Here is an 18,408-nt window from a genome sequence, read left to right as displayed (position 1 = left end):
CAGACTCGCTTTAGCAGCTGGAGAAAAGTAATCTTTAGAAATGCTCCCTGTGATGGTGAAGGAGCAAGGAAAGGAAGGCTGCCCTCCTCCACGAGGAAGCACTTCTTTTGGGGAGAAAGTCTGTGGATGGATATTAAGGGACTGCCAGACAATCCTTCCCAGGATATTTCCTTCCTCCACAGCTCTAAGTCAGAACATTTAGGTACAAACTAAGTCACCTAAAGGGGCAATCTGATTTTCGGTCCAAGTATTTCTTGAGGGGCCTTAAAGTTTGTTCCCACTCCTCTTCTGACTGGGATTATCTACCACAAATCCAAATGACTGTGTCAAAGGCTTCGACCCAAGTCAGGAGGCAAAAGATCTCAGCTCAGGGTCTAATGCTGGTCCTATCACCCACCCCCAACCCTTTTTGCTTTCCCATCAAGGAGTTACTGTCTGTTGGAGGCTTTAGAACAAATAATTAATAAATCAAAATCATTTTTTTCCCCCATTCAATGTTGAACCAAAGTCTGGTTGGTGAATGAGTGGGAAATAGTGTGAAAGCAGGGAGAATTAAATAGTAAATATTTTCATAATTTTCTCAGGCATGTTAAATTGCAAGTTACATAATCTTGATTCGGCCTCAATTACAAATGGAGAAATACAGCATTAGACAGGATAGAGGATGGACTGCAGCAGTATCGGTGAGCTCTCTGAACAGGTTTTGCATTCATTTATGGTCATGATTCTGTCATTTATCCCATTCAGTGTATCAGGATTGTTGGGAAGTCAGGGAGGAGGGTTCAGATTGTATTTCTGAAGCAACACAACTTTGCCAATTTTTTTTTCTTCCAATAAACTTGATGTTAACAACCCATACAGGTCTTGATGATACACTTAGCTAGAAAGATGAGCCAGAGTTTTGGCCTTCAGGTGTTTCCAAACCGATGCCCTCTGAAAGGCCAGATTTACTGTTTGCTATCCATTGTCTACTTAAGATTCATTCTGATTTAGAGAAATGGAAACACCATTTCCAGAATGCTTTTCTATCCCTGAGGCAAAAAGGACATTAGGTATCATGAACTGGTGATTTCAGTGGTTTTCATTCATGCACTATTTGTGAAAACCAGATGAGATAAACAGTGACAGCCTTTTGACAGCCTGGAACCCAGTCGCACCCCATCCCCGCTCCCATCCCCACTTTCCATTCTCATTGGACTAACCTAGTCCTGTTAATGAGACATTGGCCACAATGCACTAACTACCATAAGGTGGAAGCCACAGTGTCTGACATGGCTTCTGAATGAAACTTGTGAGTGAACAGATACACCCATAGAGATTTATTGTTGTACCAAAGGAAAAAAAAAGATTAAAAATATATATATATATATAATATATATTAAACCACTATTTTATTTACATTCCCTAGTCATAAATAATTGAATTCTTTCTGCTACTGCAAAATGATTCCATTGAGAAAGGTTTCCTAGTCACATCAAGGGAGAGAAGGAACTTCTTTGTTGGATTAGCCTGACCAGCCATGTGTGGAAGGACACATACACCCAAGCACCCACGTGCAGCAGACACACACACACGCACACACACACGCACAAGAAGCAGAGTTCTGAAGACTCCTGTGGGGAATGAGTTGAATGTGCTGTCATTCTCTAGGTCCTGAAAGGCCCAGCATCTGTCTGCTCTCATTATCAATAGGGGACAGTATAGCACCAGTGGAAAATTATCATTATTATTATTATTGTGGGTTTTTTTTTTTCCATATGCAGGTGTGAGTTCACTACAGGCAGGAGAACAAAGAAATGGAAATCCTTGGAGCTCACTGTTTGCTATAAGCTGCTTTGCTCTGTTTACCCTGGAAGGCATCTCTTTGGATTTGAAAATATTTTAATTCACAGGAAATAAAAGGAGATGTGGGGTGGGGGTAGGGCTGGATTATCTGCTATCACATTTAAATATGGTTCCTCCCCTTAAATAGAAACATGGTTCTAAAGACATGCAGGAGGGCCAAAGTACCACTCTAATGATTAGAACATAGCCAGTCAATCTATGGTGAAAAGCAGTAGCTCTGTTTTCCTCCCTCAGTCCCGCGCTCCGGTCATTGCACTGGGAGGGCTCTTCTTGCTTCTCCATCCATGGGGGGAGGTGGACAGGCCTTCCTTTCATAGGGTTCGGACAGCCACAGGGTAGAGCAGGGACAAGTGTTCTGCCCCTTTGATGGGCAGTTTTTTGGTTGTGTAGTAGTGGATGACTTCAGGGACGCTGTCGAACGGGGGGCTGTTCTGCCCCAGGATATATTTCTCTTTGGCTTTCGTCAGCTTCATGTGCATGAAGCCCTGGTTGCTCCTGTGAAGAAAGCAAGAAGAGGTTAGGTTGGCAGGGTACTCAAGGCAGGTGAGGAGCGGGTGGGAGGCAGAGGTGGGGAGGCAGTGTCCCAGGAACCACCGTAATTAGCTGCTGAGGGAAGGGGAAACCGCAGGGATGCTCATCGATCGGGCAATGGCTGCACAAGCTGTGGTACACGACAGTGATGGAACACTGCTGTCCCGTAAGAAATGATGGACTCAATGACCTTAGAAAAACAAGGAAAGACTTGCACGAAATGAAAAGAGAAAGAAGAACCAAGACAACACTGTATACAGTAATAGCAACAGTGTTTTAAGAACAACTTGGAGTGAATAAGTCATTTTAATTATTATAAATACCCAAATCAATTACAAAAGGTCTGTGAAGAAAGATGCTGTCTACATCCAGAGAAAGAACTGATAGAGAATGAATAGAATGATTTTACACAAACTGTGGCAGTAACCTGGAGTAAGTCATTTAGACTATTATAGATACCCAAATTAACTACAAAGGATCTATGAAAGAAAATGCTATCTATACACAGAAAGAACTGAAAGAGTATGTAAGAATGATTTTACACAAACACACACATGTGTGTTTAATGGCAGTAAACTCTACAGTGGGGAGAGGGAGGGTAGGAAAAAAAAGAAAATTACATGATAACTTTATTATATTTAAAAGGAATAGCAAGGTGTACATAATAGATTTATAATTTCATGTGCAATCATTTTTAAAAATTATACGTTATAGAAATGCTTGTTTAATCCCATAAATTAAAATTTAAAAAAAAGTAGACTCTGAGCCAATCCAAATCTCAACTTTCCTGCTCACTCAAAGCCCAAGGCTCAGCAGTGCCTGCCAAATACCAGAGACAGCCACAGCGATGGATTTACTGTATCTTTTGAGCTCCAAAACTTTTATGTTTGAAATCTTGTCTTTGACTAGGATCAAAGCACAGCACTTGGGTAAACTGAAACAATACATCCTACTTCAAGGTCATGGTGATAAGCCTTGGCCCCAAGGCCGGCACCTCCCTGGATATCAGAGACTTCCTATATCTCCCATCAATTTCTGTTAGTGAGGAGGAAATATGAGAATGTGGATGTAGCAGGAAGTTGGAAAATACGGCTGTGGCCATCTCAGCCAATCAGGAACCTTTTCTCTTTTCTCTGTATCAGTGCTGGGAGGGAATGCTCAAATAGGCATTAGGTTGGGGGGTTGTGGAAAAGGGTGGGGGCAGCCTGGCAGTCAGCATGAGGGCGAGAGAGAAGGAAATTAGTTCATTTCCATGATGTAGTTAGAAGTTTCTAACTGAAAGGAACCTTAGTCCAACGATTTTTAATCCTGTTTTGAAGCATGGAACCGTGGCAGTCTGAAGGAACCTGGAGATCCCTTCTCAGAATAATATGTTCAAGCGCAAAAGAAATTATACAAGACTGCAAAGGAAACCAATTATTTTGAAAAACAATCATCTCTACATAATGTCTATCTCTCTGTCTGTCTAAAAATGAATTCAGGTTCTCCAGGTCAAGAACTTCTGGATCAAGTTCTTGGGGTTTCTTTGAAGAAAAATTCTACCTAGAAAAAGACTATTATTGAGTCATGAAAATTATTGAAATATAATGAAAATTTTAAGGATTTATTTTTGGGGGTAACTTTGTCCATTCCCATCCCTGCAGCCTGCTCCGATTTTCATAGGGCTTTAATCTGTAGTTACTATTGTGAATGCACAGCCTGGAAACAGCCCTCACTGTTAACTTCATCTCTGTTTCATCAGGAAACTAAAGCCGTCGCTGATAAATATTTGGAGGACACAAACACAATAATGGATACTATAAAAAAGAAAAGTCAGTGTCAAACGGTCACAAGATTGCCTTCTTTCAATAACCAAGATCAACCCAATTGGATAATTTACATGGTGTTAAGAAGAGACAACTCTTGGCTTTACCCAAATTTTCATGCCATTCACAGCATGCATTTCCAGCATTAACTGAAGCAGATTATATTGCTTTAGACAGCAGGAACTCTGCAGGGAATACATTCTAAACAGTTTAATTCTTGACACTAACATTTTTTGGATTATGTGTGTAATAAAAAAAAAATTTGTGGCTGTCTAAAAATGTGTGCATGTGTATGTATGTGTATACACCCCCCCAATATATAGATATATGGAGACAGAAAAAGACACACACACACACACATCCAGCAATTAAAAATCTCATTTCAATGTTAGCACAATGCCTGTTAGTCTTCCTTCAGGTGTTATTTAAAAATTTCCACTTTATATCCATGTGTGATTCTCTTTGGAACAATTTAAGTAAGTGCAGGCTCATATTTTTTCAGGTTTGTTGAGTCAATTCTCTGATGAAATGACCCTTCACTGAAGAGTAGAAATCACTGCAGGCACTGTAATTATAACATTGCCAACCTAGAAATCTTGATTTAAATTTCAATTCTTTATAGGAATGACTTGCTTTTGAAACATAATTGCTCTCTAAGTGATTTTCTTTAAGCCAAGGGTGACATCTCTAAATATGTTTGAGCAGCTATATTGTTCTATTTCAACCATTTATCAGGCATTTCTTTGCTAGTAAATGGTTTTAAGGTTCTACCCCCAAATTAATGCGATAAGAGAAATAAATGCAGAGTATTGAGGAACTCACATTCCAACAAATTTAGACAGTCTTTTTAAAGACCTAGGTTTCAAGTAGATCTGAAGATCATGCAGAGAGTGCTTGAGGTTGTTAGAGGAGAAAGGGGAGGACTTGAGTTCTTTTAGGTAGGCATAAAAATTCAACAGAAGCATACCACCGCCACCATCATCTTCATCATGGAGGAGGAGAGAGGAAAAGTTAGTAGGAAACTTTGAAAAACCCAAATCACTCCAGGTGAATAGAATAAAACACAATTCATCATCAGTGAAAACAACCTAAGAGACTGCAAAGTGCCTGGGAAAACCCCTTAGAAAATACAAATGGAACCCGCTGATTGCCATATATACACACCATTTTTTTTAAAACTACTGAAGTGTAACTACTGAAGTGTACCCTAATCCAACCAGCCTATTGTACATTATAATAAACAAGAAGCTCAGTCCACAACACTGGAGTCTCCTTAATCTCATGAAAACACATAGGGGTGTTTATAATCAAGGGAACAACCAAACACATAGGTTTTTGGAGTCTGGTCTTCACTGAATAGCTGGGGTTTATTCTATGCTTTTTTACTGTTTTGCTCCAGTAAACCCCTAGGGAAGTGGGACTCTTTCTAGGGTTAATGGTTTTGAATTCACTAACTCTAGATCTATAATTCTCTGATCCTTTGGGGTCAGTCTCTTACATAAGAAACACAAGAGCCTTTGCTTTTTTTTTTTTTTTTTTAATTTTAAGTGGGAAGACTTTAGATGGAGGAGAGGAAATATGGGGTATAAGTGGAGTAACAGAGGCAGCTAGGAGCCCTGAGTCTGCAGTCTCGAAGGGGCCTGAAGTCAAATCTGGTTTCAGATACTTCCTTAACCTTATTTATCTCAGTTTCCTCATCTGTAAAATGAGCAGGAGAAGATAATGGCAAATCATTCCAGTGCCCCCAATAAGACCACGAAGAATCAGTTGTAACTAAACAATAATGTAAAGACTACTGGACTAGGATGGAAGGAAGCAAACAAACATTTATTAAGCGCCCACTATCTGCCAGATCCCGTATTAGCACTTTCTCTAGTTGATCTTCCCAACAACCCTGGGAAGGAAGTGCTGTTATTATCCCCATTTTATATTTGAGAAACCCCAGGCTGACAGAGATGAAGGGACTTGCCCACAGAGCGATGAAATGAGGCTGAAGTCATATCTTCCTGACTTCGCTCTATCCACTTGGTCATGTTGCTGTCTCACGGAGGGTTGGGAGAGCTGAGACTTTGGCTGGGGTGGCCACTAATGAGCTCTGTGATGGTTGTCCCCTCTCTGCCCCTGCTTTCCTTGGACTCGGGGCATGTTCCGGCCCAGACCCGCTGCAGGAGGGGGTTCTCTGGTCTCCGGCGGTGCCGTCTTGGATGCCCGATCACTGGGGCCTTCTGAGAATTTTATGTGTGGGAAGGAAACTTCAAAGTGATCTAGCCCAGCTGGTACAAAGAGGTGATTACTTATAAGTAGCTCTTTTTGTGATGGCAAGGAACTGGAAACTCTGAGGACGCCCATCCACTGGGGACGGCTGTGCAAATAATGTTGTCTGAAGGTAGCAATAACAAAAGGGATCATTTTAGAGAAATCTGAGAATAACTATTATGAACTGATGCAGAGAGAGGGGAGCAGAATCAGGAGAACAATTTATAGATTTAGGAACTCATTAATGCAGTGACAAAACCATGACTGCAGAGGACTGAGGATGAAGCAGATAACCCCTTTCTGACAGAGGGTGATGCACTGAGGTATAGAGTAAAACAATTTTTTTTGACATGGATAATGTGGGAATTTATTTTGATTAACTATATTTACTACCAGTTTTTTTTCTTCTTTTTCAATTTGGAATTAGGAGAAGTTAGAGGGTGAGAAAATAAACACTGCTTAAGTAGGAAAAAAAAATTAAAGAAGCTGAAAATTAATGGCGCTAAGAAAATTATCTTAGCGCTCCTAACCCCCTCTTTCCCCAGACCAGTGAGAAGAAGGAAAAGTCTCCTAGCTCAGATTACTGGGAGTATTTCACACATATGAAATTATGGAGATATCTGGTCCTTCATTGTGGAAAGACCTTTTGTGTTAAAGTTGAGATTCCCAGCAGGGCATAGTTGGACGCCTTGGCAAAGTGGGTACAAAATTCAGCCAGCTGTACAAATCACTATTTACCTTCTGGGTTATAAAAGGAAACCAAGGGGTGCTCTTGACCCTGGTGATTATTTTTGGTCTGGTGGTAGGAGAACTGGCCCCAAAATATGTTTGTGATGTGGCAGTTAGTGAGTGAAATGAAATGGAGTGAGAAGAGAGGGGAAATGGAAAAAGGGGAAAAAGAGGGAGGGAAAAGAGAAAAATAGGAGAAAGGAAAAGGGAGAGAAAGGAGGAAGAGAAAAAGTGGGGGAAGGGAAGGGAGAGACAGAGGGGGAATAAATAAAAGGGGAAAGCTAGGGAGAGAAGAAAGCAGACAAAGAAAGGAGGATAAGTGGAGGGAGAAAGCACGGAAAGAAATAGGGGAAGAGAAGAAAAGGGAAGGGAGAGATGGAGGATGAGAAAGACAGGATGAGGGAGACAGGTTTGAGGATCAGATGGAGTTAAGAATGGTACTATGGGAATTTGAACATGAAGGTTAATGATAGGAAGGGCAGTTTAGTATGGATCCTAGTAGGGGAATTCCATGTTGGTTGTGAAGTAAAGTGATTGCTGCCCATGTAGTTATAACTTAGTGCCCGTGGAATAAGATGATCAAGTATTGGAAGGTAAAGATCACTGGTCCTGTTCTGAACCAGCAATAGGTTCTACACAAAAAAGGGGACTGCTCAGGAAGAAGTGGAAAGACACTGCATGATTACTCTAGCAGTGAAAATTTACACAGAATGTACTCTTCTTCCTTCCTCGAGTTGCCTGAACTTTATCTGTGTAGTAAATTCTCTTTATCAGTCGAGATCAGAAAAAAATTCTGAGCAGAGACTACTGGGACAGTTATAACCTCACAGGGTCACACAACTGTGTGGGAGGCAGGGGTTTCTGACTCCAACACTGAACTTCTATCCACTACAACAGAGCTTTGGAAACGTTTCCCACTAGCGGACCCCTTTTCACCCAAGAAGTTTTCACATGACCCTGGGTATAGAGGTATGTGAAAAAGGTACACAAAGCAAACTTTTACTGATAATAAATCATAATTTTGCGACGCCACATTCAGTTACAAGTCCTTATGTGGAGTCACGAACCACAGTTTAAGAAGCCTAGCTACCATATTCTATTCATTCTCTTTTCTTTTCTGAATTCTCCTCCGTATATGTGAATGATTGGTGAGTTTCTCATTCCTCCAAATTCTTCCACAAACTTCCTGTCTATTGAAGACTACACCCCATCTATGATCTAGCAGCTAACTTCTAGGGGGTTACCTGAAGCATATGGAACTTAAATGACCTAGTCCAAGTTCATGCAACAGGCGTCACAGGCAGGATTTGAATCCAAGCCCACCTAAAAATGGCTCCACCATCCAAGCCATTTCCCACCTGTTGAAATAGAAGTGATTTAATTCTGTTATTATTTAATATCTGCAGTGAACATGCTCATCTCTTTTTGGAGCAGGCATCTATGTAGTCGTTCCTAATGTTCACTGCCCCCTCATCTATTTTTTTCTCAATTCTTTTCTATGCCCACTTCTGTACAGAGGTCTCTAATATTAAAGTATATGGTGGAAATTTGAAGGTCTTACTGAGTCCTAGGAAAGCAGATACAGTCTGTCACCAGACTTTCCCACATGGTGAGAACCGGCCCAAATTTCTGCTTCTAGACTTCTAGAACCCAGCCTCCCCTCCGTACCAACGGGAGTCACTGGGGCAGGATTCTGACTCTACATCTAGTGTCCTTTCCCCTGGACCAAGATGCCTCCCTAAAGCCCCCCGCTTTATACCCTTTTTTATTATACCCTTTCACCCACCATGTTGATAATCTCCAGGATCTTTCCCTCCTGGAAAGTCTTTCCCTAAGGATCTAGGATTGTTTATTAGATGGGGCTTTAGAGAGATCAATTAGTCCAAACATGCTATAGTGTCCTCCCCAACATTAAGTCATTTTCCCCAAGTCACAAAGGTGCGCCCAAGAAGAGCCAAGATTCAGATATAGTCCCGACTCTAAATCTAGTCCTTTTTTGGCAGAAAGATTCTCTTCACTCGAGCTGAACAAAGTGAGGTCAGACAGGAAAATTTCCTGGGCAGAGTCTGGTTGGGGAACTACTATTTTCTCCCTGAAATGCTTTCCTGGTAGAGACTCCAAATATAAGGACAACTTAAAAATTTTTTAACATGCACCCAACTCCCAGGGACTTAAGTGAGTTGAGGGGAGGGAGAGGGTCCCATGTCCTGTCCCTGCTCCTTGCTGCAACGAGATCTTCTGGTTCCAAGACACCTGGCAATCCAAGGTGACGCCTGGCAAGCCAGGGCTGACAGCTACTTTTCCAGACACAAGACAAGATCCCGTGCCATTTTCTTCTCCTTTGATAGAACATATTGAAGGAGCAAAGTCACAATTACAGGGCTTTCCCTGGTGGGTGACCTGACTAATTAATGCGGTCGTGCTCTCAAATGATACATGATGCAATCCATACCTATGCTCAGATATTTAATTATCATAACAAAAAGTAATTTCTGATCCTGGAGATTATCAAAAGCTCCTTGCTGGATGGAGCCTAATAACAAGGACCGTCCTCTCATAATAATCAAGGTATTTAATAATACATCACACATCCTTACAGCTGCTAGGGCACATCGCCTGCAGCACTGTGCCTGGCCTTTGCCTCTCCCTTTTAGACGTAATTGCTTAATGCATATTTCATGAAGAATACAGCATAATAGTTTTGTTAAATCACCTCTTTTTTATGATGAAATGACTTAAAATACTTGCATATAATATTTATGCAACAGAAAGTAAAGAAATTGTCTTCTGGTGTCAGTGATTATGATCCTGTTAAAAGAATCTACACATAATAATCATTTTTTGTTCACCCTTTGGGGCTAATAGTTATAATGATAGCTACTGTTTGTATACGTTGTACATAATGCTTACAAAGCACTTTACACACATTATCTCGGTTGATTCTTGTAAGGCAGATGCTATTATTAGCCCCATTTTAAAGAGAAGGAAACTGAGGCTGAAAAAGTTTAAGTGACTTACCTAGAATAACAGCTATTAAGTGTCTGAGGTGGAATTCCTATGTCCCTGACTCTGGGTTCAGCGCTAACTGATGAGAGGGGTACAATGCTCATATATCCTTCCTGACAGGGATGGGAGATGAGGGAGCTCAAAGGGCAGATCAGGTGGTCTGTGTCTAAGAAGATAATGTTTCCAGTATCCACCCAGCAAAGGAGGTGGGATAAACATGATTACACAAAACCAGAAGGCAGGAGTACTTGTCTTCTATTTTATTTTTTCCTTCTGTATCAAGGAAAAGGTTCTCTGAACAACAACAGGAAACCACAGAGGGAACACCTGTGCAGGGCCAGTAGAAAATGATTTGCTGCCCTGAGGAGAAATCATAGGTAAGGCTCAAAATTGGATATTTCTTTGGGAGTCAAGGGATGAGAATGAGGAGTCAGACATAGGAAGGAGGCAGAGAGAACTCTGGGCTTGTCTTATTGGTCTGTGAGATTTTAAAAATAGCAAACAAACAAACAAACAAATAAAAAATAACAACAAAAAAAACCCCAAACCACCCCAAATATAGGAAACTTTTATGAATTCCCATTCTAAAGTAATTTATGGTTTTGATTATCTTCCCTGTGCTAGCTTCAACCTTCTCTAGTACTGTCTATGGGGATACAGAAGGCTTTGTAAAGGTCTGGAAGGGAACGAACACTCCATGTACCCACCATTTTATTCCCTGGAGGCTTAATACCACAGTAGTTTGTAAGGATGTCAGCTTTAGTCTCCCCCAGTTCAAGTAAATCTCTGCAGTTCATGTCGGTATCTTCCTGTCTAATTATTCCAATTCTTGAATTAGGAGAGGGTAGGATAATGAACAGAGGAAAAAGGACATTCCTCTCCTTCCGCTCAACCCAACCCAACCCACAGCTTAAGGAAATCGAGATTAAAGCCACAGTTTTCTTTCACCATTTTAAAACCTCTGTTTGGTATTCCTATTTGTCTATAACAACCTCACCTTCAAGAAATAGTATTTATTTATAATCACTTCAAAGAACTGAACTTAACCAACTTAAAACATACAAACAAATCCAAACACACTAAAAACTGGTTACAACTGACTTAGAAATTTATGCTGAAATCTGGCCTCAAGCATTTTACCTGCCTCACTTTTTTAACCTGTAAAATGGGAATAATAATAAGGTACCTCCTGTATAGGGTTGTGGTAAGGATCAAATGAGATAGTCTATGTAAAGCCCAGGCCTTCAAAGCACTATGTTGATGTGAGCTATTATTATTAAAGAGATTTTATGTACTAAAAAGTCATTGCTTCAAAATCAGTCTTTACAACTTGGGTTTTGTTTTTATTTTTGTTTTGGTTGTTGTTCAGTCATTTTTAGTCATGTCTAGCTTTCTGTGACCCTACTTGAGGTTTTCTTGGCAGAGACTCTGGAGTGGTTTGCCATTTCCTTCTCTGGCTCATTTTACAGATGAGGAAACTAAGGCAAACAGGGTAAAGGGACTAGTCCAGCTAGGAAGTGTTTGAGGCCAGATTTGAACTCGGGAACTGAGGCTCCCTGACTGCAGGCCCAGCTCTCTGTGCATTATGGTGCCAGCTAACTGCCCTTACAACCAGGTGGGGAGGGCGGAACAAGGAAGGAGCAAAAAAGAAGGCAGAAGGGGAAAAAAGGCATAGAAGGATTAATTTCAGGCAAGGGACAGTTACTTTAGAAAGAGAGAAGCCCATTTTGAAAGTGGCATATTCCCCTATTATTTCCATTTTGTTTAGACTTGACCATGGGGACCAAAGTTAGCGGGCTGTACTTCAGCAGGCTGTCTGTCTGACAGAAGCTGTGTGACTGTGGACAAGCCCCTTAATCTCTGAGCCTTGTTTTTTCACCTCTAAAACAGGGGAAACAATATGGTAGGAGCAATCTCACAGGGTTGTTGCAAATTACGCATGTAAAGCAATTTGGGGACCTCAGAGCACCTTAGCAAGGTCAGCTTGTAATTATGGTCCCAAGGGAGCACAGCATCAGTTCCTGGTGACAGTAATCAGTATCTTCTGCAAGTCCTCCCCCCTTAATCCTGTAATGACCCCTCCTCCCTTACAGCCAGATCAGAATGAGAGGCTTAACTACCTTAGGGCCAAGATAGGAACAAGACCCTCCCTCTTCCCCACTTCAGATGGTTCTTTTATGGAAAGGAATCCCAAGGAACAGAATATTCTGCATCTGATATTCACTACTTTAGTGGAACAAAGCACTCTTTTTAGGCCATCTCCAAACACATTCCTCCCTTCGGTTCCCTACAACCAAACACACACCCTTACCCACAACTCCCACAAGTGAGATTAACATCGAATTCTCTTGTAATATTACCCAACAGGTAGGAACACAGTGAACACAGTGTGCCTTCCTATGGAAGTCGGAGTGTTCAGGAAGACTTGCCCCCATTTGAGGCGAGGGAGGTAAAACTATTGGCAGAGGGGCTGTAGCAGGCTGATGACGAGCAATGGGCTTGCAGGTGAGTAAGGGGGTGTCTGCCCCAAGCATGGGAGGACTCTGCCAGCAGAGTGGAGAGATGAGAACAGCTTGTTCCAACCGCCATGAGGCAGTTAGAGCAGGCGCAAAGTCAACCGCTGCATTACAGGCCATCCCCATGTCATCCTGGACCTCTCTCTGCCTCTCTCTCAAAGCTTTTTATTTTCAAACTATATGTATGGATAATTTTCAACATCCACCCTGGCAAAACCTTGTGTTCTGACTTTTTTCCCTCCCTTCCTCCCACCCTTCCTTAGAGGGTAAGTAATCCAATATAAGTTAAACATGTGTGATTCTTCTATACATATTTCCACAAATGTTGTGCTACACAAGAAAAATCAGATCAAAAGGGAAAAAATGAGAAAGAAAAAACAAGCAAACAAGAAAGGTGAAAATACTAAGTTGTGATCCATACTCCCACAGTTCTCTCTCTGGGTGCACATGGCTCTCTCCTTCACAAGATCATTGGAACTGGCCTGAATCATCTCATTGCTGACAAGAACTGATCATTGTATAGTCTTGCTATTGCCATGTACAATGATCTCCTGTTTCTACTCATTTCACTGAGCATCAGGCCATGTAAGTCTCTCCAGGCCTCTCTGAAATCATCCTGCTGGTCATTTCTTACATAATAATAATATTCTATAACATTCATATACCATCACTTATTCAGCCATTCTCCAGCTCAGTTTCCAATTCCTTTTCATTACAAAAAGGGCTGCCACAAACATTTTTTGCCACGTGTGGGATATGCTTTGGGATACAGACCTGGTAGAGACCCTGCTGGATCCAAGGATACGCACAGTTTGGCAGCCCTTTGGGCACAGTTCCTGGACTTACATCTGACCACTGGACTTCTGGAAGAGAATGGGCTGGACTTTGTTCCAGTCTGCCTCAATGAAATCCAACCCACACCATGACTAGACACTGCCCTTCTGAGGTCACTGGTTCTCTTTGAGAATAAAGGACAAATAGGTACAACATTTGCAGAGGAGGTAAGTGAGGCATTAAGTAATTCATACAAGTTTGAATCCAGGCCCTCTAATTCCAAATCCAGACTTCTACTGTTACTTGCAAAAAGGGACATTTTATTAGTGAACTAAGAAAAAAGAGAGAATAAAGATAGTTTTTTCCTTTGAAAATAGAGCTATGTTATTGCTTGGACCACAAGGATTCTCATCTCATTCACATAATGTATAGTGAAGGGGGCTGGATACTAGTTTTTCTTAGGTCTATTTTCCAAAAGATAAAATTTTCAAAAGAAAAATGTTAAATCTTAAATACATTGAATATTTGGATTGCTTTAAGAATCCCTGTTGCATATAGTTTACAACACTAGGTTAAATTTGTGTATATGGGACCGTGTCAAAGCAAAAACTTAAATAGCTAAACATGATCAGATTATGGCCTAAATTTGGGTTATTCACTTGAGGTTAGAGAGGAGTAAAAGCAACAAGTTTGATAAAATTGAGCTTATATGAAACAATGATGCAATAAGGAAAATCTTTAATGTTCTTTCTATTAGTAATGGGATAAATCTGTAATTTTATTAATAAACTTCTATTTGACTCCATCTTTGTCAGTCTGTACTTCATATCTGGAATGCACTCGTTTTTCTTAGAATCCCTAATTTTCTTCAAAGCAAGAATTACTTTCTACTTTTTCTTTTGTGATCTTCCCACCTATACTGCCTTCTTGGGGGGAAAGGAATTGTTTCATTTTTATCTTAGTATTCCTGTTGTTTAGCACAGATCTTTGTAACACAACAGACGTTTAATAAATGCTTACTCATCATTATTAGAGTAGAAAATTTGAATAATAGATTTCACCTTATCCAAAGTGCCACCCATGCTGTGAAAATGATAGTATAATAGATGTAAAATGGGAAGTTCTGGGTTCAAATATTGCCTTTGATGGCTATTTCTTTAACTTTGGGCACATAACAACTTCCTTGGCTTTCAGTTTCCTCATCTTTTGAATGGGTTTGGAATAGTTTTTCAGATCCACAGCTCTAATCTATCAATCAATCAATGACCTTAAATCTAGTAGGATCACAAGAGGTCACCGAATCTGTCCCCTTTGTTTCAATAAGTAAAGTTACTTTCCCAAGATCATGTGGCTGGTGATGGTAGGGGCAATAATCAAACCCAGGTCTTCTAACTCAAATCTAGGGCTCTTGCCAATAAGTACACTTTGCCTTGAGGAAAGGGACTGTGTCTCATTTGACTCAGTTCTTTCAGTACCAGACATAATGTATTGCACATGGTAGAATGGATGTCAGAATAAAATACTGATATTAAACCTGTTTCTATTGTTCTCAAACTTTTTGCCTTTGTCTCTATTGTAGCCCAAAAAGCTAAGAGGGAGTACCCGGATCTAGGTAAAGAGGAAGGGATGCTGACGAGACTTTCAGCTACACTAAAATTATCCTCACAGCCCCAGAAATCAGCATGAGGAAAACCTCTCTCTGCTTGTTCCTTGGTCTGGGGCTGGCTGATGGGAGAGGAAGATGGCTTCTGTCAGATAGTCTTTCAAATTAGGGGCGCTTCCAGGGATAAGAGGCTTTGTTTCTCTGGGGAAAATGTTCCATTTGGAAAAAGAATCTGGGCGGGGAGGGAGCAGGTTTGAAAATAGTACATTCCAGAGTATGCGTGTGCACATGGCTACAAATTATTTGCACCTGTTTGATCCTTAGGCTCCCCATTTGTAAAATGAAGAAGCTGGACCATATGACATGATTTCTGAGGTCTCACACAATTATCTCACACAATCAGTAAATAAAACTTATTATTAACTTTGGGAGTGGATAAAATGCTGGACTTCATGTCACGGAGACCCAAGTTCAAAGCTAGCCTCAAACATTCCCTAGCTACGCAAGTTATTTAACCCTGTTTGCTTCTGTTTCATATAAAATGAGCTACTGCAGTGTTTCTGCCAAGAAAACCCCCAAAGGGGGTCACAATTCATCAGATACAACTAAAATGACTAAACAATAATAATAAAAACATGAATGACTTTCCTTAATACCATGCATCATTCCTACTGCTGGTAGAGGGGTATTCTTTTTTTTTCAAATTAAAATTTAATTTGTTTCTTTTATTCTTAACTCTATCTACATTTCCCAATGTATCCTCTTCTTTCCTACCCAGAGAGCCATTCTTTATACTAAATAGTAAAAAAAAAAAAAAAAAAAAAAGTAAAGTAGCAAAACTAACAATGAAAACAACAAACTATTGAATATTATCTGTAATGTTCCATCCTATCCTGCGTCTACTAAAAAGTGAGGCAGGTGCCTTCCCTTCTCCCTTCTTTGGGGCCACTCTTAGTCATTTTAATTTTTCAGCATTCAGTTTTGATTGTCTAGTTGTTCTTTCCATTGATAGTATTGCAGTTATTTTGTGTTTTGTTTTCCTGGTTCTGCTTTCCTTACTTTGCATCACTTTATGTAAATCTGTTTTTCCCTGTGTTTGTGACCTTCCTTGATTCTTACAGTGCAATAATATTCCAAGACATTCACACACAACCACTTGTTTAGCTATTCTCCAACTGACAGGCATTTTACTTCTCAACAAAGTTGTCTTATAGTTACTGTCTGTACCTGTTTATGTTTTTTCATGTATTATATCTCTTTCTCATTTTCTCTACTGGACTGTAACCTCCTTGAAGATAGATACTAAACAGTATATCTATACTTCAACATATATATATATATATATGTATGTATAAATATTATATGTAATATGTTCTCTGTTATATATTCTTAAATTTTTTCTTTTTATTGTTTTTTTCTGGTTATACATATACATTAATTTTTAAAAATATATATTTATGATGTGTTGGGAGAGAAAAATCAGAACAAAAGGGAGGAAACCATGAGAGGAAAAAAACCAATATATAGCCTTTAGCTATGTGTTCTGTTGTTTCAGTTGTACCTGACTCCTTATGATCCTATTTGGGGTTTTCTTGGCAAAGACATTAGGGTGGTTTGCTGTTTCCTTTTCTAGCCCATTTTATAGATGAAGAAATTGAGGCAAGGAGGGCTAAATGACTTGCCTGGAGTTACACAACTAGGAAGTGTCTGAGGCCAGATTTGAACTCAGAAACTCTTTACCACTGCACCACCCAGTGGTCCTGGGCATATAAACACTTGTAACTTGCCTTGACGACAAGGACTCTTTGTTTTATATTATCCCCAGTGACTAGGGTATCCCTTTATGACTAAATATCAACTTCTTTCTCTGACCTTTAAAGCTCTTTATAAAGCCCTTTTCCTACCTTTCCAGCTTTCTTACACTTGACTCTCCCTCAGTGTCTATGTTCTAGGAACACTCTGACATACTTGTAGGAACTCAAACATGATGCTCCTGTCCCACCCCCATGTCACTGCATCCAGTGCCCTACATTCTGTCCCTGTTCTACACCTCCAGTTTTCTTGATTTCCCTCAAGATTCAGTCCAGGAGGCTTTTCCCCTTCTCCCTCCCCCATGTCTCCACAGGTGTTAATACTTTTCATTTTTGGGGTGCCTTCCGCCTACTACAAGAAGATGTGTTGAATGTGCCTAATTTTTTATTTATAAGTTGTTTCTCTTATTAGTAGTTAAGTTTCTTGAGGCCAGGGACTTTCTTTTTTGCTCTTTTTTTATATCTCTCATGCTTAGAACAGTGCCTGGTATACAATAAGTACTAAATACATTAAGTATTAATTTTATTATCATTTTAATTATCAAATTTTATTATCGTATTAAATTTGATAATATAAATCAAATAATTTTATTACCAAATTAAAATTTAATTTGGCTTGACATTTTATTTAGTACATTTTCAATATCCTTGGTAATATATTATATGAACTCTGATCTGCTAATCTTGACATCTCACAGAATAACTCATGTTAAAATCAACCCAGAAATATGAAATTTGGAGGAAGGCCTAACCAAGCTCCAAGGAGCCAGGAAACAGAATTCCAGTAATTTTATTTCTCTTCAATGTAGACTTAAAAATGTTCATTTCGGTGGGTACAAATAGCCTGAATTTCTGTTTCTAGACATCAGAAATACAATTCTATTAGGGGGTCCACACCCAGAATTAATGCCTCCAAAGGGTGTTTGTGAATCACAATAGAAACCTAGCACCCAATCTTCTTTTCTCTCCAGGAACCAGGAGGGATTATGCCCCCCAGATTGTTTTTTTTTTTTTTTTTTTTTTTTTCTTAGGGATGTGGAAATGTTTGTGTTTTTGCTTTAGCTGTATCTTTGAGGTAAATATTCCTTCACAAAATCCTATCTGTCTATTAGGTGATTCAATAGAACTGGGGTATTTGGACCCCTAAAACTGAGGGAATATAACTGGAGGAGGCTTGAGTCAATGGCAGTGATAGGAAATACTCCCCTCCAATTCCCTAGCATTTAGTATTGGATAACTCTGGTGAAGGAGTGAAAAGTAACAGAACAGTCCTTCCCATGTTGGGGCCTGAAGAGTCACTATTACAATACATAATGGGAAATTTTGAAGCCTGAATCAGTTTAGTATTTTGCTTGTTGCCCTTGTGTTGTGGGACCAAATGCTTCCTAGAGTATTGTCCCCATCTTTTATCACCCTACCAGATAATAGGGAAGGGACTCCCATGGACTAATTTTATTTTTGATAGACTTTTAACAGACACAATTTACCACATTTGATATTTTTCCCCCTAAAAGGAGATAGGATCTTAAACA

The 18,408-nt window shown here is 39.9% G+C and overlaps 1 protein-coding gene across 1 annotated transcript in view; it reads right to left on the bottom strand.

Annotated features, from left to right (window-relative positions):
* Positions 1-1,742: 1,742 nt before the first annotated feature.
* The window catches only part of SHB (SH2 domain containing adaptor protein B), a 332,850-nt gene continuing 316,184 nt past the window's right edge, over positions 1,743-18,408 (bottom strand). Inside the window, exon 6 of the mRNA XM_003761370.4 lies at positions 1,743-2,340. Within this exon, the coding sequence (XP_003761418.4) occupies positions 2,157-2,340 (184 nt within the window). The 3' untranslated portion in view covers positions 1,743-2,156. The remainder of the gene's footprint in view (positions 2,341-18,408) is intronic.

This window comes from Sarcophilus harrisii, chromosome 1 (genome assembly GCF_902635505.1).
Source record: "Sarcophilus harrisii chromosome 1, mSarHar1.11, whole genome shotgun sequence".
Taxonomy (NCBI): domain Eukaryota; kingdom Metazoa; phylum Chordata; class Mammalia; order Dasyuromorphia; family Dasyuridae; genus Sarcophilus; species Sarcophilus harrisii.
Note: the sequence above shows the minus strand (reverse complement) of the source record. Positions and strands in the feature narration are given on the sequence as shown.